This window comes from Malaclemys terrapin, chromosome 9, assembly GCF_027887155.1.
Source record: "Malaclemys terrapin pileata isolate rMalTer1 chromosome 9, rMalTer1.hap1, whole genome shotgun sequence".
NCBI lineage: Eukaryota > Metazoa > Chordata > Testudines > Emydidae > Malaclemys > Malaclemys terrapin.
This window is the reverse complement of record NC_071513.1, coordinates 74328299-74350601: the sequence shown is the minus strand read 5'-3', so window position 1 is coordinate 74350601 and position 22303 is coordinate 74328299. Positions and strand designations below refer to the sequence as shown.

Below are 22303 nucleotides of genomic sequence, written 5' to 3'. Positions count from 1 at the left end.
AGATTTCTTTTTTTAGTATTGCATGTAGAATGCATTGCTTCCTAATAGTTAGTCAGGATATGGGCTCCTTAGCTACTTTGATTATCGGGGCAGCGAGTTATATGGGGTCATGGTGCCCGAGCTCCAGCAATAATCAGGGCCTGGGGGCCCAGCTCCACCAATGTTTGGGGCTGGGTCTCTCCTCTGGCTCCACCTGCTACCCCCCCACACCTCCCCCGAGTGTCCCCCAGCCCCCACTTGATGCCCCCATGCACCTCCCCAGGCCCCAGAGCATCCCTGCCTCTCCCCTGCAGCTCCACCCTGACTCCACTCTTCTGGCTCCTGGCATCAACTGCTGCTGCAGGGTCTTAGTGCCCCCCATCTACTAATGCCAGGGCAGACTGTCCTGCCCCGGCCCTTCCGCTTCGGAGTCCCTTCCTTTTTCCGGTGGGATCCTCCACCAGCACAGGGGGCCCCGCAGCCCACAGTCACCGCTCCTGCCCAACACTGGACAAGGAGCAGCCCTATCCCCCACCCCCAGTGAGGCTTCCTGGACCTGAGCGGGGCCCTAGGAGCACGTGCAGTGACAGTGGGGCGGGGTGAGTGTGCTGCCGGGAGGGAGAGGGGGGGCCTCTACCCCAGAGCTTACTGCTGCCAGCAGGGAGAGGGATGAGGGGAGACCTCCTTTCTGGCCCCAGCTCCGGGGCAACCTGCCTGCATCCCAAACTCATCCCATGCCCTTCCCCACCCAGGAGCCCGCATCCCCAGCCAGAGCCCTCACTCCCTGCACCCCAACCCTCTGCCCTAGCACTGAGCCTCTCCAACACCCCAAACCCCTCATCCCCAGCCACACCCCACAGCCCTCACCCCTGCACCCCCTCCCTCCGCACCCCCTCCCATCCCCAAACTCCATCCGAGAGCCTGCACCCTTCACCCCCTCCTGCACACACCGCCCCCGCCCCAGCCCGGAGCCCACACCCAAACTCCGTCCCAGAGCCTGCACCCCTACCCCCTTCTCACACACCCTCTCCTGCCCCCAAACTCCCTCCCAGAGCCTGCACCCCTCACCCCCTCCTGCAATCCCTCCCAGAGCCTGCACCGCTCACCCCCTCCTGCACTCCCACCTCTGGCATCCACACAAAGCCCATGTATTTTTGACTTTATGCTGGTGGAATGCCGAAGTTCTGGAAACATAAAGTCCACCCTTTCAATTAGATTAATTGTAAAAACAGGTATGATTTGTTGATTTAAGGACATTTACTTTGCATATTTTGACATCCAATTTTGACAGTTTATGAAGCTCTAACTTTTAAAATCTTAATATCTACTATTATTTAATAATTTTCCAGACCTACCTCCATAATCTCCAGCAGCTGTGAAGCACAGATATTATCCATCAAAATTATATATATGAAAAATAAAAATATAAATAGGCTTGGCAGAATTCAATTTTTTTAGCACCCAAAAAGGTGTTAGATGCTTTACAAATATGCAAAACCAATCCCAACCCCAAATAACTTACTAATTATGCAGACAGTTACACATATGCTTAAATTTACACCATGAGTAAACCCATTTAAATCAGTGGGACTTCTCATGTAAGTTAAATTAAGCTAAAGCATAAGTGTTTTCAAGATCAGGGCTTATATAGATAACATATAGATCTAAAACAAAAGAGACACAAGAAACATTTTTATTTGTTTGTGATGCGTTATATTTTCTTTACTTGCTCTATCTATTGTAACAGCTTTTGTCATATAGTTAAATTTCTACCCATTTGCTTTTTAGTGGCCAGTTAGTTTTCAGTCCTTACCTAATATTTTATTTTTAAATCTTTTCTTCTAATCAATTTTTATTTATCTCTTATTCTATTTTCAGTAATCAAACTAATATTACAATTATTGGATTCATTTTAAGGACTGGATTTTACTTTCATTTTCACTTGTGCCATTCCATTCTAGTTTTATGATGTACAGGAAACAGTCCAATCTACAAGGCAATCATCCATTCTGTCAGATAGGTTAGTGCAACCTTCATGCCCATATATGGAAATAAACCTTCAGGTAAACACATAGGCTATCAGGTGTACTTGTAGCCCTATACAACTGATAAATTATAATCAGAACCTTGCTCTCACATAAAATTGGTATCTATAAGGCCCAGGTATTCATTCCACCAACGTGACTGCCCTTCTCTGAGCAGGTCTGATCACCATGCCATCCTCCACTGGGTCAACATTTCCTAGTGCAGCAAATGCTAGCACAGCAGCTGCACTGTGCGTTGGTTTATGATGGAGTGTACCAGGCATTCTGTGCCTCTTGCCAAAGACCTGACTGCCTTAGTGTACCCTGCCCTCCAAAGTGGCTCTTTAAGAAGAGATGGGCAGTGAATCTGGCCCTTCAGGGTTTGCCTTGGGTCAGCTGCTGGAGGAACAAGAACTACTTAGTCCTCCTGCATCTAGAAGGACTAAGAGCAGGCAGAGGCCAACAAGGGCCTATCAGGCCAGATAAAAAAGGCTGGTTGCTTCTATTAAAGGTCAATTCTGTGTGAAGTCAGGCCTGGTCAGAGACTAATTCTGACTGTACTTTTTGTTTAGGTCAATGAGAGACTTATGATTTATTTTGTGGAAAGTAAAGCTTAGGTGGCTCATTCTGAGTTAGACATTAACTGGCCTCCTGAAAACTAGGCAAGCTTATTTCTCAAAATGCCCCCTGGCTCAGGTGAGTTGGTGACATGGTTGTGACTCAGGGACCTCTTTGTACCAACTGGGAGAGGGCTCAGAGGTACATAAGGGTTACACGGATGCCCTCTGCCTGGTGTCTACATACTAGTCTGCCAAGGAATGTCATGTAAGGCCTCTAATGAAAGTCTGTGTCACACTGGTCATGATAATTGTGAGATGTATGTTCAGATAGTGTGTAAGAAGATATGTATATACACATTGTAAATTATGTTCTTAAGGCCGTGTAGTTAAAGGGAAATCAGTCATGTCTTGAGACAAATTTCTCCAGACAGTAGGTGGGAGATACATATTTCCTTATCTAATGATTATGTTTCTTACAGTAGAAGTCTATTAACATACTAAATCAAATGCTAATTAGGAGCTTGCAGGGACTTCAAAAGAAAATGAGAAAGTCAGCAAAGGGAGATAGAAGAAGTGATCCTCGTCAAAAAAAAAAAGTTACTGAGCAACTTATTGTCTGTCTGGTCTTTGCTAATGGATACTGAAACAGGAATGGTTCTGGGTTTTGTGGGGCTCTGTAAAATATAAGACATATGGAGCCTCTATAAGATTTCAATAGCCCACATAGCACATTGGGATTTGAGTATGGGGCAGGTCACGGTTTCTTGTCATTAGGGGAATATTAGAGAGTTTTAGCAATAGGGCAGGGCAGACACAGGGACATTTGGCAATAAGATTACATCATTTGGACGGAAATAGCAGGGGGACTTTGACAAATGGGAGAAACTTAGGCTCCCACAATTAATTGTTCATATTTTGTCAGGGGACTTGGTTGTGGTAGACTGTTGGGTAAGGCCATTTCATAGAAGAGGCACTCACAGAAAAAGCAGGAGTATCACATACTGGCATAATTGGCATATGCTAGTAACTGGCCCTGTCTTAAAATGAAATTATATATAATCCTGAATTTATAACACAGTGAAATGTTATAGAAATATATGTCATAAATGCATGATTGTGATTTCACTGCTGGCTAGGAGGCTTGTACAGAAAAATACTTATTTAAGCACTTCTGTGTTGTAGTGGGGCTCTTATGTACCCTATGGCCTAATAAAATTGTGTTATATTCCCTCTCTGTGCTTGCGATTGGAATTAAAAAAATGCTAATACTCTACCCACATTGGTCCTAGAGTCCCAAAATAGCTAGATTTTTTCCTAAAATTACCAGCAATTAAACAGTTAATAATGTTGACATTTGAATTGCCACTGTATACAAAGTTAACACAAATAGTGCAGTTCATATTTTTTCTATTATTTCTGCTTAGCTGCAGACTCAGGAAAACAGTGCTGCATCAGTTCATATTTGGAAGGTTATCTTCACAACCATAAGGGCTGGACAATTGTTTTTTAAATTAAAGCTTAAATTCTGCAGAAATGTATATGCCTACCAGAAAATTGCAAATTGGATCTCTGGTTTAATCTGATCTCTGGTCTTTTCATTCCATAATTCGATGCCACATGGCAGGCACCAGGCAAAGCTTAGGGCTGCTGATTGCCCACTGGGAATGACACTCAAAGGGGTTGGTATGTATGTTAAACTAGCAGCAAATACTGCAATAAATAATTTAAAAAATAAAGATTAAACTCAACTGTGTGTTTGAAAGTCTTCTGAAATATCCCAGTTCCTTCCTATCATATCAAATAGGGCTTTGATTTTGAAAGGGTAGATCAAGCAGACAGATATTTAAATTTAGCTGTATATATTACATATCATGGGGGGGGGAAAGTGAGACCAGTTATGAATTAAAAGTGAACTCCCAACAACTTCCTGAAGAGCATTTATTTAAAACGATACAGAAATTGGGACACAGACACATCCATTTCATTTCCTTGTCTGTTTTATATGCAACATTCAAGCTTCAGAGCTGGAAAACTGGCACCAGAAACAGAAACCACAAAAGAGGATTTTATTTCAGCGTGTGCTTACATGCATCACCATAAACAATGCAAGCAAGAGGTTCATATGATAGAAAATAAATACAATAAAGACACCACGTCCCAATTAGGAAAGCAAAATCAAAACTACAATTCCCCCTTGCCTAGTCTCCTGGCTATTAATATCTACATATAGACACTGAGAAAACTCCTTCTTTGTCTCCATATCCTGCAGATTGATATGCAATATATAATTCAAAAGAGCTCCGTATCCTCCATCATATCCTATTCACTCTATTAAAATATACCTTTAATTTGGTGTCTGGTGTGAGGAAGCATCTTGTCAAGGTGAGATCTGATAGGTCTAGTTCCTCATGATCAACTTGCTGCAAGCGCCTTTTGGGGGATTTTATTCTGTTTTTCATACTTTATGTGTTAAAGTCTGTTTGTTTAAAATGATTAAAATGTAAAAATAACCTGAATGTTTTAAAATATATTGAATATAACCCTCCCAATGAGAGCAGCAGCTGGCTGGCTAGAATGCATTGTAAAAAGCGTAAAGTTGTGCCGGAGATATTCCGGGAACCACATTAAATGCATCTTGTCCTCAAAGCCAAGGAACCTCCTCCCCCCTCCAAAAGGTGAACGCAGGGCATATTTAACACAAGGGTTTCCCCAGACCCCTTTACCTGCTGCTGGTCTTGTATCAGTTCCTCCTCCTGCTCCGGCTCCGGCGTCTGTGCCAGCCGCGGCTACAATACTTGCTGCGAACTAGAAGACACCAGCTAGTAGCTACCGGGAGCCACCGAACATCCGCTGGACAGGCAGCTGCCGAGGCCAATCCTACTGCGTCCCTGGAGTGGGGCTCGGCTCCGAGTGGCGAGCTCCCTCCAGAGGGCTGGGCAGGACTGAGTGGCATTACCAAGGTGTCCGTGTCCAGTGTCTTCATTAGATAGTCTGTGGCTGAAGGAATTAAAATGATGGGGGTACCAAGAATCCCTGCCCTCGAGGAGAAAGATGGAGGGGGAAACCAGGGGCCCTGCCCTGGCTGGGAAATTGTGAGGTAACCAGGAGGGTGGCATGTTTCTTAGCGCAGGGGCATCATAGAGCAACAGAATTCACTGCTTTAAAACCCTCTTGAAAAAGAAGTATTAACATGGGATGATGCAGGGCAGAGTCCACGCCCCCCTTTCTGGGCAGGGAGGAGGAGCGGGCTGGCTGCCTCCCCAATAAGAGCCCCGGTTTTGCGTATCCTTGCTCCGGTATAGTGAAGAATAGCGAGATGATCCAACAAAAATAATCGTGGGCCAGGGCGTCCCATACTGGTCAGCTCGCACTGAGGAACCCATGGTTCAGCGACCCCTTCAATCTGGTATCTAGGCAAGTACCCTGTTGCCCACACGCCTAAAGCCAGCCTTGAGTCTGAGTGAGAACTTTTCCTCCCCTTTATCTCCCGGGGGAGCTCCTCAGACTCGCGCTGTGCTGTGAGTCTGCTGGTGACTTGAAGGAACTTTCTCTGCATAATTATCCACGAGACCTAATTTTAGAGCCAAATTTACCTCAGACCTCTTTCATTACTAGACACCAATGGGGAAAAATAGCTCACGAAGCAGAAAAATGTTATTGATGATTACAAAATATGACTTCCATCTCACGAGGAACTTCCTGCATTCCTATTTTCCTTGTGACCGTTTTCCCTCCCTCCTTTTGTTTTACACACGTGATCCCTGAAAAGTTGATAGGTTGTTGTTGGCAGTGACAAATCTCTCGAGGGTAATTAAAACCTGGGATTGAAAAAACGGCTTGAGTTTTAAATCAGGTGAATAAATACATAGTACTTGTAAATCTATTATCTGGATCGAATGGCTTGAAATGTTGTCTGTACGATATTGGAGTGAATGAAAAAGATTGCCATTGCATTCAGTGTATTTGAGACAAAGAAATTGGGGCGCTGGCATCCCCGTAGCAATAAAAGACATTAAGGTCCCTGCATACTTGCCAGTATGCGCATTTGCGCAATTGGGGTGAACAAACTGCCTAGAGAATGTGTTATTTCTGCATTTTCACTTTTAAAACCCGAATGTACAACTCCTGCAGTCATCGCATTGCTGATCTGCAGTGAATTATCAGCGGTAGCTTAATTATATATTTGTTAAAAAGTGTTTCCTCTCCAGCCCTCAAAGTCTGTGCTGTAATATACATTCATCACTGATCTCTCTCATGTATTGCTCTTAGCTGAGGCAAAGCTGCGCGCGCGCGGGGCGCGTCAGAGCAATAGACCAGCCTCTACCAGGAAGCAAGGAGAACGCGTTTACTCTACAGCCTGCGAGGAACTGACTGAGGCGTTTTGAGCCCAGCCGGGCACCGTCGAGAGCTCTCTCTTTCCCGCTTCAGATTGCAGCGCGAGTGGCGGCGTTTCCCAGCCAATGAGGCTGCTGCCGCAATGGCCGAGCAGGGGCTGGAGCTGGCCTCTATGATCCCAGCCCTCAGGGAGCTGGGCAGGTAGGTCTGCAGCGACCCCGCACAGACACCGCCTTTCCTCGCTCCCTTCAGGAGCCAGGAGTCTCCGGTCCGGCTGCGCCTGCTGGAGCTCCGACATGTCCCGTGGAAACCCACTCAGCAAACGCTGGGTTGCCAGCGCTGGTCCCCAGACGAGCATTATAGCAGAGCCGTAACATGACTTCCTTATGTGCAGTGGCAGCTGGGTCCCCAAGCTGTGATGATGATTTACACGCAGCGCTATTAAAAACAACTAGAAATAACACTTTAAATATTATTTGAAACAAATATTACAAAAAATCCCTCATCATGATGGTTGAACTCCTGGCACAGTCCTCTCTGACCTCATCTACTCTCCATCTGTTCTAAAATCTATGTACTTGTGGCACCTTAGAGACTAACACATTTATTAGAGCATAAGCTTTCGTGGACTACAGCCCACTTCTTCGGATGCATATAGAATGGAACATATATTGAGGAGATATATATACACACATACAGAGAGCATAAACAGGTGGGAGTTGTCTTACCAACTCTGAGAGGCCAATTAATTAAGAGAAAAAAAACTTTTGAAGTGATAATCAGGCTAGCCCAGTACAGACAGTTTGATAATAAGTGTGAGAATACTTACAAGGGGAGATAGAGTCAATGTTTGTAATGGCTCAGCCATTCCCAGTCCTTATTCAAACCGGAGTTGATTGTGTCTAGTTTGCATATCAATTCTAGCTCAGCATTCTCTCTTTGGAGTCTGTTTTTGAAGTTTTTCTGTTGTAATATAGCCACCCGCAGGTCTATCACTGAATGACCAGACAGGTTAAAGTGTTCTCCCACTGGTTTTTGAGTATTTTGATTCCTGATGTCAGATTTGTGTCCATTAATTCTTTTGCGTAGAGAACTGGGAATGGCTGAGCCATTACAAACATTGACTCTATCTCCCCTTGTAAGTATTCTCACACTTATTATCAAACTGTCTGTACTGGGCTAGCTTGATTATCACTTCAAAAGTTTTTTTTCTCTTAATGAATTGGCCTCTCAGAGTTGGTAAGACAACTCCCACCTGTTTATGCTCTCTGTATGTGTGTATATATATCTCCTCAATATATGTTCCATTCTATATGCATCCGAAGAAGTGGTCTGTAGTCCACGAAAGCTTATGCTCTAATAAATTTGTTAGTCTCTAAGGTGCCACAAGTACTCCTGTTCTTCTTTTTGCGGATACAGACTAACACGGCTGTTACTCTGAAATCTAAAATCTATGAAGCCCTTTTCAGTGTCTGAACCTCTGACTATCTCTCTGCTGCTGTTTTATTATTAACTTTGTCTTTGTGCTATTTAACTCTGCAAAGCTTTATGGATCACTTGTTTGTTCATAGTTTATCTACAATGCTCACTCACTGCAATATCTTAGCACCTCAGACATGCTAATGATTTATCTTCACAACAATGCTATGATGTAGGAAAGTATTATTAGTACCATTATACAGAGAGGAAAATTAAGATGCAGTGAGGTTAAGTTGTTCTAAGACACATGACAAGACTATGGAAAAGCCAGGAATAGAAACCAGATTTGCTGCATCTCAGTGCAGTACCTGCTTCTCTCATACACAGTACAACCTTTTCTGATTTTAAAGACTTTTAGAAGGAACCAATGCTAAATCTGAAATTCAGTGTATAATATTGAATTGCTCAGACATTTTAAATAACAGGTATTTTTTTACTTTAAGATGAAAAAGTATTCAGGTGGAAATACACATTTTATAACTAGCTTTATTTTTAATTTCAGTGCCAGTCCAGAGGAATATAATACTGTTGTGCAGAAGCCAAGACAAATTCTCTGCCAGTTCATTGACAGAATACTTACAGATGTAGATGTTGGTAAGTAAAGCAGGTTTTTAGTGGCATATCCCTTTCTTTCAGTGGAACCCTGCTAATCTGCATTTTGTACATTCTCATCAAAAACTTGGTACTTTCTTCCTCTCACTTCAACACACATTTAGTAACAAAACTAGGTCTCATGTTGTCTTGATTTAATTATTTTTATAAAATATATAACGAAGTACTTACTAGAATAATATAAATTAGTATATTTAAACCTAAACTGTAATTGTCAGAATAAACAAACAGCTATTATGATGCATTAAATATGAAGGCTTCTGCATTGTAAAATGTACCCTTACTTGCAGATAAGTAGGGCCCTACCAAATTCATGGTCCATTCTGGTCAATTTCATGGCCAGAGGGTTTTAAAATTGGTCAGTTTAAAAATTTCAGATGTTTACATCTGAAATTTCATGTTGTTGTGACTGTGGGGGTTCTGACCCAAAATGAGATCGTGGGGAGGGAGGGTTTGCAAAGTTGTTGTGAGTGGGGGGTTCCTAAGATTGCCACCCTCACTTCTGTGCTGCCTAGGCAGCAATCTCTGAGCTTCCTGCAGTTACAGGAGGTTCCCGGAAGTGGAAGTGGGTAGAATATCCCCCATGCTGCTAGGAGTACCCCTGCTGGGGGCTCCTAGCTGCAAGTCCAAGCCAGTGACAGATTAAGGTAGGGGCCCCTGACCAATTTGGGAGCCCCCCCTAGAAAAATGGGTGCCCCCAAAGAAGCCCTAGGGTGGAAGCCCCAAATGGGTCACCCCGAGCCCCAGCAGGAGCCCTGAGGGAAGGAGCCCCGAGCCCCAGCTGCAGAGCTGAAGCCTCGAGCCCGGACTGCTCTGAGCTGTGGCTAGGGGGCAGAAGCCCCAGACCCAAGCTGCCCCGAGTTCTGGCTGGAGTGTCAGGGGGCAGAAGACCAGAGCCTGGCAGCCTTGGCTGGGGGGAGGTGGAAGCCCCGAGCCCTGGCTGGCGCAGTGGAGAGGGGCGGAAGCCCAGAGTCCGAGCTGCCGGGGGAGGTAGCTTGGCGCCCAGAGCTGCGGCAGGAGTTGCAAGGTGGGGGTGCAGAACCCCAGAGCCCGGGCTGCCCCGGCTGCAGCCACCAGGTGCAGAAGCCCCCAGCCCAGCAGGAGCCACTGGGGGAGGAATCCCTGAGCTTGGTGCTCAGAGCTGCAGCAGGAGCCATGCAGGGGTGGGGGGCACAGAAGCCTGGAGACCAGCTCTTGGGCTCCTGCAATGCAGGAGTGAGGGTGTACCACCCTCATTTCTGCATTGCCTTTGGAGGTGGGTGTGATCTCCCCACCAAGAACAGCCATGCAGGGGAAGGGCAACTCCTGTCCCTCCTCAGCGTGTCTGGACTATCAGCTAGGAGTCCTGGGCTTCCATCAGCAAGGAGAGCAGATTTCATGGGGGAAGGGATGATTTCACGGTCCATGACATGTCTTTCACGGTCGGGAAATTGGTAGGACCCTATTCACATAAAAAGGATTTGCAGGATTAGTTCTTATGTCAATATTTGTAGTTAATTTTTTAATTTTAGAATGCTGTTATAATAAATATTAATACTTGCTAATTCATAGTGGAGCTCCTAGTTGTCAGTGGGAATTCACAAAGCTCTGCTGTTTCTGGAACACATGCATCCCCTTTGTCTTGTATTTATATAACAACTTTGCTGCAGATATACAAATAGATATTTCAGGGACATATTCTCATCCAGTAGATTAGATATGGCTCTTTGCTTAATGAAGTAACACGCACATATGTGACATACACTATGATATGTTTGTTATTTCTTGAGACACATGAGGTGATTGAGATCTTCTATTCTATCTCACTGTTTTTCTACTAATAAAAAAAATCTGCTTTAAATGTTGCTTCTGAATACGTGGACATTATCACATAAATCCTCTGGTAATTTAATTGCTATCTGATCCTGAGAATTTTGTATAAATAACTTCTCCCCGGTCTTTTTCTATAAACCATGAGGATTTAGAAAAGTCTGAGATGGTGTAGTGACGGGTTAGAGGTTTTTGGTTGGTTGTGCAAGCTAACTATGGGATAATCCAGGATTTCTTAATTGTTTCATTGAATGTATTGGATTCAACAGGCTGTGGTGGTGATGAGAGGGGTCTTACATTTCTTCCAGCCTTAGAATAATTTTTACTGTGTTTTTTGCTTGGGTTTTTCTAACTTTCATCAAGTTTGGGTTGGGAAAAACAGCAAGTCTTACTGTTTGCCATTTTCTACTGGTTGTATATATAAGTGATATTAAAAGAATTGCATTTTAATACACGTTGATAGTACCCATATGAGTAATTAAGACAAATATCTTTTGTACAATTGAATTCTTCATATATATTGATGTGACATACAGTATCTACAGTTGAGAATATGTATATTGTGAGCACGTAATAATGAAATATTCTCCTGATTTGTAGCCATACAAAATCCATATTGTGTTGCGCTACAGTAGTTCCCATATGGAAATGTTTCTTTCCTTGAAGTTTGAAGTTACTAAGGTGCAGTAGCAATGGGACTATTTATTTTCTTTTCAGTTGCTTTGGAACTTGTAAAGAAAACTGATTCTCAGCCAAGTTCTGTGATGCTCCTTGATTTTATTCAACACATCATGAAATCTTCACCTCTTATGTTTGTAAATGTGAGTGAAAATCACCAGGAAACTGAGTGCAGTTGCATAGGTGAGTTTTCTTAAACATTTTTGCTTAATTTAAGCACTGAAAATAACCTATTGCATTTCAATATTTTACCCAGCAGATTAAACAAATATCCGCGTCCCCATTTTTGCTCTCTTTCACGTGCTTGTTTTGCATGTTGTGAATTAAATGAATATTTGATAGCCTGTTTTAAATGTATGATGCATTAGATTTCTGTACATGTGGATTGCATAATACATATCCAAGGACAGAGTCTGACCCTCTTGTTCATCACTGTCGCTTGTCCATAAAGACACTGGCCAGCTCCCATCTGGGAGGTATTCTGAAGATGTGGTAATTTTTTGGGTTTTGGCAAGCATGCTAAGAGGTGGCGTGCCAAAGAGACAGAAGAAGGATCTGCAGCGGTTGGGAGCGTATATTGAGACAGGCATCCTGACCCAAAATCAGTTCCTCCAGTTGGGATTCACTTCCTCTTCCTGAATCCTTTTCAGCGAACGCCACATTCCTGAATGAAGCAATATGGAGGCAGGGTGCGGTTGCAACAGAGGCTAAGAGATGGAAATTTTCTTACATGAAATAAAGAACAGCTCTGTGCTGAAGAGTGGGCTAGTTGCTGAAAACTGGCAGGCAGTGAGGGTGATGAGGTTAGCTACTTGCCTAAGAGCGTATGTTTACACTACGAAATTAGGTCGAATTTATAGAAGTTGATTTTTTAGAAATTGATTTTATACAGTCGATTGTGTGTGTACCCACTCAAGACCATTAAGACCATTAACTCGTCGGAGTGCATCCACAGCTTACCGTCACCGTACGTCTCCTGGGTGCTGGCAGACATGGCACTGCATTGCTACACAGCAGCAGCTCATTGCCGGTGCATTACGACTGGTAGCCATCATCGTCGTCTCCTGGATGCTCTTTTAGCCGACCTCGGTGAGGGGCACCTGGGCAGACATGGGTGCTCCTGGCAGACCTCGGTGAGGTCTCTCAGGGGCACCTGGACATAAATGGGAGTGACTCCAAGTCATTCTCTTTTTAAGTTTCGTCTCATGGAGATTCAGTCCTGCCTGCAGTCGTACTGCACCGTCTTCTGGCGAGCACCCAGGAGATGACGATGACTAGCAGTTGTACTGCACAGTCTGCTGCCAGCCTAAGATGTATAAGAGAGATGGAATGGATCAAAACAAGAAAGAGACCAGATTTGTTTTGTATTCATTTGCTCCTCCCTCCCTCCCCTGAATAGTGGTGGGAGGGATAGCTCAGTGGTTTGAGCATTGGCATGCTAAACCCAGGGTTTTGAGTTCAGTCCCTGTGGGGACAGTTGTGTGTGTTTCTCCTTGATGCAAACCCACCCCCTTTGTTGATTTTAATTCCCTGTAAGCCAAGTTGCCCCTCCCTCCGTCAGAGCAGCGGCAGACAATCGTTTAGCACCTTTTTTCAGTGCAGACGCCATAGCACGGCAAGCATGGAGCCCGCTCAGATCACTGCCGCAATTATGAGCACTGTAAACACTACGCGCATTATCCTGCAGTATATGCAGAATCTGCAAAAGCAAAACCAGGCGAGGAGGCGACGGTAGCGTGGTGACAAGAGTGATGAGGACATGGCCACAGACTTCTCTCAAAGTATGGGCCCCAGCAATGCGGACATCATGGTGCTAATGGGGCAGGTTCATGCCATGGAACGCCGATTCTGGACCTGGGAAACAAGCATAGACTGGTGGGACAGCATAGTGTTGCATGTCTGGGATGATTCCCAGTGGCTGCGAAACTTTCGCATGTGTAAGGGCACTTTCATGGAATTTTGTGATTTGCTATCCCCTGCCCTGAAGCGCAAGAATACCAAGATCAGAGCAGCCCTCACAGTTCACAAGTGAGTGGCGATAGCCCTGTGGAAGCTTGCAACGCCAGACAGCTACCGGTCAGTCGGGAATCAATTTGGAGTGGGCAAATCTACTGTGGGGGCTGCTGTGATCCAAGTAGCCAATGCAATCAAAGAGCTGCTGATATCAAGGGTAGTGACTCGGGGAATGTGCAGGTCATAGTGGATGGCTTTGCTGAAATGGGATTCCCTAACTGTGGTGGGGCCATAGACGGAACCCATATCCCTATCTTGGCACCGGAGCACCAAGGCAGCGAGTACATAAACTTAAAGGGGTACTTTTCAATAGTGCTGCAAGCACTGGTGGATCACAAGGGACGTTTCACCAACATCAACGTGGGATGGCCGGGAAAGGTACATGATGCTTGCATCTTCAGGAACTCTGGTCTGTTTCAAAAGCTGCAGCAAGGGACTTTCTTCCCAGACCAGAAAATAACTGTTGGGGATGTTGAAATGCCTGTAGTTATCTTTGGGGACCCAGCCTACCCCTTAATACCATGGCTCATGAAGCCATACACAGGCAGCCTGGACAGTAGTCAGGAGTTGTTCAACTATAGGCTGAGCAAGTGCAGAATGGTGGTAGAATGTGCATTTGGACATTTAAAAGCACTGTGGCGCAGTTTACTGACTCGGATAGACCTCAGCGAAACCAATATTCCCATTGTGGATTACTGCTTGCTGTGCGCTCCACAATATCTGTGAGAGTAAAGGGGAGACATTTATGGCGGGGTGGGAGGTTGAGGCAAATTGTCTGGCCGCTGATTACGTGCAGCCAGACACCAGAGTGCTTAGCAGAGTGCAGGAGTGCGCGGTGCACATCAGAGAAGCTTTGAAAACCAGTTTCATGACTGGCCAGGCTACAGTGTGAAAGTTCTGTTTGTTTCTCCTTGATGAGCTCCCCCCCCCCCCCGTTCACTCTACTTCCCTGTAAGCTAACCACCCTCCCCTCACCCCTTTAATCACCGCTTGCAGAGGCAATAAAGTCATTGTTGCTTCACATTCATGCATTCTTTATGAATTCATCACACAAATAGGGGGATAACTGCCAAGGTAGCCCGGGAGGGGTGGGGGAGGAGGGAAGGACAAGCCCACACTGCACTTTAAAACTTATTGAATGCCAGCTTTCTGTTGCTTGGGCAGACCTCTGGGGTGGAGTGGTTGGGTGCCTGGAGGCTCCCGCACCACGTTCTTGGGCATCTGGGTGAGGAGGCTATGGAACTTGGGGAGGAGGGCGGTTGGTTACACAGGGGCTGTAGCGGTGGTCTGTGCTCATGTTGCCTTTCCTGAACCTCAACCATATGCTGGAGCATATCAGTTTGTTCCTCCAGTAGCCTCAGCATTGCCTCTTGCCTTCTGTCACCAAGCTGATGCCATCTATCATCTTCAGCCCGCCACTTGTCCTCGCGTTCATATTGTGCTTTCCTGGACTCTGACATTGTCTGCTTCCACGCATTCTGCTGGGCTCTTTCAGTGTGGGAGGACTGCATGAGCTCAGAGAACATTTCATCGCAAGTGTGTTTTTTTCACCTTCTAATCTTCGCTAGCCTCTGGGAAGGAGAAGATAGTGTGAGCGTTGAAACATTTGCAGCTGGTGGAGGGAAAAAAAGGAAGAGTGGTAGTTAAAAAGACACATTTTAGAGAACAATGGGTAGACTCTTTATTTAAAATGGGTTGGCAATTTAAAAGGAGGGGCTGCGGTTTTCGGGTTAACGTGCAGCACAAACCCAACTAACCCCCCCCACACACACCCAATTCTCTGGGATGATCGCTTCACCCCTCCCACCACTAACAGTGTGGGAACATTTCTGTTCAGCCACAGGCAAACAGCCCAGCAGGAACGGGCACCTCTGAATGTCCCCTTAATAAAATCACCCTATTTCAACCAGGTGACCATGAATTATATCACTCTCCTGAGGATAACACAGAGAGATAAAGAACAGATGTTGTTTGAATGCCAGCAAATACCGGGACCATACGCTGTGTTATGCAATGATTCCAGACTATGTGCCACTGGCCTGGCGTGGTAAAGTGTCCTACCATGGAGTACGGAATACGGCTGCCCTCTCCAGAAACCTTTTGCAAAGGCTTTAGGAGTACATTTAGGAGAGCTTTATGGAGATGTCCCTGGAGGATTTCCGCTCCATCCCCAGACATGTTAACAGACTTTTCCAGTAGCTGACCTGGCCGCGAATGCCAGGGCAAATTAATCATTAAACACGCTTGCTTTTAAACCAGGTATAATATTTACAAAGGTATGCTCACCAGAGGTCCCTTCTCCGCCTGGCGGGTCCGGGAGGCAGCCTTAGGTGGGTTCAGGGGGTACTGACTCCAGGTCCAGGGTGAGAAACAATTCCTGGCTGTCGGGGAAAACGATTTCTCCGCTTGCTTGCTGTGAGCTATCTTCAACCTCCTCATCATCTTCCTTGTCCCCAAAACCCGCATCCCTGTTGCGTGCTACTCCATTGACGGAGTCAAAGCACAGGGGTGGGGTAGTTTTAGGGGCACCTCCTAGAATGGCATGCAGCTCATCATAGAAGTGACATGTCTGGGGCTCTGACTTGGAGCGGCTGTTTGTCTCTCTGGTTTTTTGGTACGCTTGCCTCAGCTCCTTAAGTTTCACGCGGCACTGCTGCAGGTCCCTGTTATAGCCTCTGTCCTTCATGCCCTTGGAGATTTTTTCTAATGTTTGGGCATTTCGTCTTTTGGAACGGAGTTCTGATAGCATGGATTTGTCTCCCCAAACAGCGATCAGATCCCGTACCTCCTGTTCGGTCCATGCTGGGGTTCTTTTGCGATTCTGGGACTCCATCATGGTCACCTTTGCTGATGAGATCTGCACTCACCTGCAGATTGCCACACTGGCCAAACAGGAAATGAGATTCAAATGTTCGCGGGCCTTTTCCTGTCTACCTGGCCAGTGCATCTGAGTTGAGAGCGCTGTCCAGAGCGGTCACAATAGAGCAGTCTGGGATAGCTCCCGGAGGCCAATACCGTCGAATTGCGACCACACTACCCCAATTTGACCCAGCAAAGTCGATTTCAGTGCTAATCCCCTCGTCGGGGGAGGAGTACAGAAATCGATTTTAAGAGCCCTTTAAGTCGAAAAAACTTCATCATGTGGACGGGTGCAGGGTTAAATCAATGTAACGCTGCTAAATTCGACCTAAACTCATAGTGTAGACCAGGTCTTAGAGTAGCCATAGTGAAGGAAGGAAACTGTGCTGGAATAGGCTGTCAACCATGGGCTGTGGCATGAGATGGATATTTTGGACACCCTAGTACAATTAATTGTGGCTAGTTATACTCATCTCATCTTTGGTGGGGTGTGAGTGTTAAGTATAGTTGTTAGTGAAACATTATTTATATAGTTTTCTCTAAAGAGTAAATCCTGTAGCATATGAATCACAATATTTCTTTTGTGTGTGTTTTTCTTTTTCTATTTAGAATTTAGTAATTGGATTATAACAAGGCTTCTGCGAATTGCTGCAGCTCCAAACTGCCATGTGTTACACAAGAACATCTGTGACGTCATCTGCTCTCTCCTGTTGCTTTTTAAAGCGAAAAGCTGCACTGTTTTTGAGGTGCTGACAAAGGATTTACTGCAACTTTTCCAAGATCTAATTTTCTTGCATGAAAGAAATATACAGAGGCAGCTTCAGAGGAACTTGTTAGTCTGGCCAGTGGTGGTAAACAGATTTTTAAGCAACACAAATGAAAATCTAGGTTATTTAACCTCAGCCACGTTACAATTGATGGGCATGCATGATGTGGAAGGTTTGGAAATTACATTAATGACCATTCTGATTGACATTGTTTCTGATGTATTTTTTGCAAGAGAGGACCTTATTCTGTGGGGGATAGGTTGCTCGCTGCTGGAGTATGGTAGACCAAAAATTAAAGCTTTAGCCTTGAACCTTTTAATAAAATTGATCCAATTAGGAGGGCCACCAGAACAGCCTGCTGGCATTTTCTTCACAGTCTTTTTTGGAATCTTACAGTCAGTACTTGAAATGGATGTTGGAAAATTAGAACTCTTTGGAGAACCACTGTTACGCTTGGTGAGGACATTATTTCCTTTTGAAACAGATTCTTATGTAAATATTGAACCTGTCTACCTAAATATGCTGTTAGAGAAGCTTCGAGCACTGTTTGAAGCTGATGTGCTTAGACAGCTTAAGTCTGAAAAGTTGAAAGCTGCTTTGTGTCACATACTTCAGTATTTTCTGAAGTTTGTTCCAGCTGGATATGAATCTGCTTTAGAAGTAAGAAAGGCCCATATCTGTACCATCTGTGGAATTTTTGTTGATGTAGTTGGAAGTCAAGAACAACAAGAGGTAGGTGAATCTGAAAAAATATTTGTTATTTTTGTAATCCATCTATGTAAGGAAGAATACCTAGTAACTAAGTGTTTCAGAAATGCCTTAAGATAGATTATTGGGTTATGGGTAAATCATGTCCTTCTTTCTGTTTCTGTAATTATATAATATCTAAATTCAGGCCCTGATTCTGCTATGTGATGTGTGTGTGGACCTTTATGCCTGCATGGAGCCACATGAAGCCAGTGGAGCTCCAGGCAGATACAGGGTCTTGCCCACACACATCATAATGTAGAATTGAGGCTCAAGATTATCCCTGTCCTGAAGAATGTACAGTGTATCTCTATTTATACTTTAAAGTGTCTAGCACATTTTTTGAGTTCTATTAATAAATAGGTTGTTTTTAATGAATGCAGTCATCTTTAGTTGGTCATCTTTAGTTATATGTAAAAGATTGAGAAATTAGATAATGTTTCTTCCAGCCAAGATGCTACTGATGTGTTTGTATGGTGGTTGGGGGAATCTTATTGAACTTATTAAAAAATTCTCTGAAATTTAGGATAGGCTACAGATATCTACGTAGTTTATGACAGGACAGGGTAACAGTATACAGGAGCAGATAACAATTTCATACAACCCTGGTAAAATTACCTGACTAGATAAAGACTACCTCCAGCACTGTAGTCTAGCAAGCAGGAAACCCATGCTGGATTTTCAAGGTCTCTGTGCAAAGTTGGTTTCTAAACCTAAGTAGAGTACAAAAATAAATGGCATAGAAGTAACATGTTTCCCTGATATTTATTGTATAGATAAAATAAGGGAATAAAACAGACTGAATGGATAATCCTGACTAATGGCTATATAATGTGAATGAAAGAGAACTAGCAATAGCAGTCCACTCTCAGAAAAGAGCACAGAAAGCTGCATTGGTATATGAAAGCTTTTGACACATAACTGAGAGGCATGAAAACACTTATTAACATAAGTACTTCTATGTAGTTTTATAGAGTTCAGTGGGATTACTCTTGTAAGTTAATTTTCCATGTGTATAAGTGTTTGTGGAATCAGATTCTTGTACAGGAGTTTTTTCCGCTTTCTGGAGCTGACATAAACTTGTGAAACGTTTGTACAAAATATTGCCACCTCCCCATCTCTCTTGACAAAACAAGAAACAGCATACTTAATACTACTTTTGTGTGTGTGCACATTTGTCTGTTGTAGTATCTGGTGAGTCCACTTTATGCAGCATTAAAAACAGAAGGGCTGGAAATCATTCAGGAGCTTCAGTGTCAGAACCAGCTGGATACCTCTGATACAGATGGATGGAGCAGCAGTAGTGATGAAATTCCAGAAAAAAAGCAACGACTAAGTCTATCAATAAAGCATCCAAAGAAATCACCGGTTCCAGCAGCGTATGATATTTATTCAATAACTATCTTCTATAGCAGTTTGGTTAGATCTTGCCAGTTAACTGGATGGTGAAATAGTTGCATTTAATGTAATTCTTCTTGGCATCTTACAATGCAACACCTGCATTGGATCTACTTTTTTCAATTTTATTTTTCAAAGTATAAATATCCAGAGATCATTTTATGGATTAAATAATTATTTGCCAAATTTAATTTAAAATAAAAAAGGATACCATTTGTTGCTTAATACATCAACATCAAACAACCTTTGATTTTTTGTATAGCTATACATTAAAATAGCAAAATAGGGAGTATGTAATATTTTAAAATTGTCTGTTTCATAGTTTTTATGTGAGTTTGTGTAAGCCACACAAAACACAACATATAACCCAGTCATATTTGTTCTGGAATCCGAAATACTCCATCATAATATATAATCCACATGTATTTCATTTTCACTTTAAAAATATTTGTGTAGATATTTGTAATTTTAAAAACAAATACAGTTTTATTCCTATTTAAACTTACTCGTTATTTGTAGAATTGAATGACCGCGTTTTAGATCCTGATGTTGCAATTAATGGACAAAAGAGACCATCAAAAACCTATCTCACCCAAGGGGCAATATTAAAGCACTCCATTGTTCCGTTTTCTCAGTTAGTTACATCTTTGACCCATGATAACACTTTTAGAAAAGATGATTGTATCTTCTACAGCTCTTCATGTGTGGCTGACTTTTTCAAGAATAATTGACCAAAGCTTTATTCCTCATGAATTAATATTAATTTATGCTTCTGAAGTTGTTTGTTTTTTTTGGTTCACTCAAAATCTAAGAATTAAGTAGTCATTTTTCTACAGCTACATTCCTACCTCCAAAACTGGTTAGTTCTAGCATCATTTACAAGGAATTGTATGTTGCTGAACGAATACTTTTAAAAACTAAAATAATGTGGTTAATTACAGGCTTAGTCCCGTGAACATGAAAATGAAGAGCATGCTGTGGAATGCAATAAACAAGAAAGCTGCCTCCTTAGTATTTCTCCTGGAGCAAGATGCTCTGACATCAGACATTCTTCACATTGTAGAAGGGATTGCAGTAGTACTACGACTAGCTGCCCTTTGTACTGTTCATTGTTCTCAAAATTCTAACAGGTAAAAGTACCAAGTTGACCATTTATCTACTGGTGTCTTGTAAATGTGTAACTACACCTTTGTAAACTTGTGTAACATCTATAAGATTACCTGTATACATACAGTAACTCCTCACTTAACGTTGTAGTTATGTTCCTGAAAAATGCGACTTCAAGTGAAACGATGTTAAGTGAATCCAATTTCCCCATAAGAATGAATGTAAATGGGCGGGTTAGGTTCCAGGGAAATTATTTTGCCGTACAGTACAATAGTTGGGAGGTTCCCCCTCCTTATCCCACACAGGCACAGCCCACTGGCACTGGAGACAGTGAGGCAGGCAAGGAGGCTGAAGGTGCTGTAGGCTAGGAGATGCATGTTGCTCAGCAGCAGCGTCAGCTTCCCCTACTCTGCAAGCATCAGGGGCGGGGGGCTCAACCCTCGGCCTGCCCACGTCACCCCTTCTCCCAAGCCCCCACCATTAACTTGCCTATTCTTCCCTCTCTCCCCCTTTACTCCGCACACCACATCCTCGCTTCTCCCTCTCCCGCCTCCTGCCCGCGGCAATCAGCTGGCTTGCAGAATTCAGGGGGGTGGGAGGAGGAGCGAGGACTCGGCGCACAGACTCCCCCTCCCTCCCCTGCCTCCTGAATACCGCAAGCCAGCTGATTGCTGTGGGCAGGAGGCAGGGGAGGGAGGGGGGAGATGTGCCGCGTCCTTGCTCCTCCCTCCTGCCCACGGAAATCAGCTGGCTTGCGACATTCAGGGGGGAGGAGCGAGAACTTGGCGCGTAGGCTCCCCCCTCCCTCTCCTGCCCATGGCAGTCAGCTGGCTTGCAGTCTTCAGGAGGCAAGGGAGGAAGGGGGAGCTGCTGCGCTGAATCCTCACTCCTCCCCCTGCCCTCCTGAACACCACAAGCCAGTTGATTGCCGTGGGTAGGAGGCGGGGGGAGGAGGCGGAAGGCGCTGATCCATGGGGTCTGCTGGCTGGTGGGAGGCGCTGTGGGGTGGGGAGCATAGGGGAGCTGATGGGGGGCTGCCAGCTGTGGACAAAGCAGGCAGCCAAATGGCGTTCTAGCGAAGCATTACACAACTTTAAATGGAGCATTTTCTGTAATTGAGCAGGGATGTAAAATCAAAACAACGTTAAGCGAGAGGATGTTAAGTGGGGAGTTACTGTATCTGCATGCAACTGCAGGAAAGCTGCCTGCATTTTGAAATAGGAACGTTTTCATAGATAGACTTTTGGTTATAATTTAGAAAAAACTCACAACATTACAACGTTCACATGATTTCTAAATGTTTTTCTTTAATAGCATGGATCATAAAGTTGCTCATTTGTGTAGCTTAAGCAGTCATAAACGTAATGCTGCTTGGTCTTCAGATTCTGAGGTGAATTTACAACTGATCTGGATTTCTTCTGACTTCGTTGTGAAAGTAGTGAAAGTCTGCAGGAACCTTTTAGCGTCTACTGCTCAGATTGCTAACCTGGAGCCAGTGATTGACAGAATAGTGAAAATCTTTGATGCTTTATTTTATATGCAAGGTGAGAAGCTGTTGAAATTAAAAGCTCTTTGCTGAATTCTGATACTTGGTAAACTTAAAAATGCAGATAGAAGTTGGCTGGTTTGTTGTGATGGATGAATTTATTAAAGTTTAGACTTTGTGCCTGAGCTTAATGCTCCACTTTTCAATGTACAGTAAGTCCTCGCTTAACGTTGTAGTTATGTTCCTGAAAAAATCGACTTTAAGCGAAATGATGTTAAGCGAATCCAATTTCCCCATAAGAATTAATGTAAATGCGGAGGTTAGGTTCCAGGGAAATTTTTTTCACCAGACAAAAAACTACACACACACACACACACACACTACGTTTTAAACAAACAATTTAATACCCTTCACAGCTATAATGATTGTGAAGCTTGGTTGAGGTGGTGT

The 22303-nt window shown here is 44.0% G+C and overlaps 2 protein-coding genes across 4 annotated transcripts in view; one reads left to right on the top strand and one right to left on the bottom strand.

Moving 5' to 3' along the window:
- PLS1 (plastin 1) overlaps nucleotides 1-7810 on the bottom strand; it is an 85570-nt gene extending 77760 nt beyond the window's left edge. Inside the window, exon 1 of one of the 2 annotated variants that reach the window (XM_054040060.1) lies at nucleotides 7728-7810. The gene's annotated coding sequence lies outside the window, so the exon portion shown is untranslated. Of the gene's footprint in view, nucleotides 1-5286; nucleotides 5630-7727 lie in introns of those variants that run through there. The other variant, XM_054040056.1, reaches the window with a different exon arrangement.
- ATR (ATR serine/threonine kinase) overlaps nucleotides 7013-22303 on the top strand; it is an 80069-nt gene continuing 64778 nt past the window's right edge. For both annotated transcript variants that reach the window (XM_054040051.1, XM_054040052.1), the window contains exons 1-7: nucleotides 7013-7099; nucleotides 8880-8971; nucleotides 11516-11659; nucleotides 16958-17847; nucleotides 19051-19241; nucleotides 20202-20390; nucleotides 21682-21911. In XM_054040051.1, the coding sequence (XP_053896026.1) occupies nucleotides 7041-7099; nucleotides 8880-8971; nucleotides 11516-11659; nucleotides 16958-17847; nucleotides 19051-19241; nucleotides 20202-20390; nucleotides 21682-21911 (1795 nt within the window). In that variant the 5' untranslated portion in view covers nucleotides 7013-7040. The remainder of the gene's footprint in view (nucleotides 7100-8879; nucleotides 8972-11515; nucleotides 11660-16957; nucleotides 17848-19050; nucleotides 19242-20201; nucleotides 20391-21681; nucleotides 21912-22303) is intronic.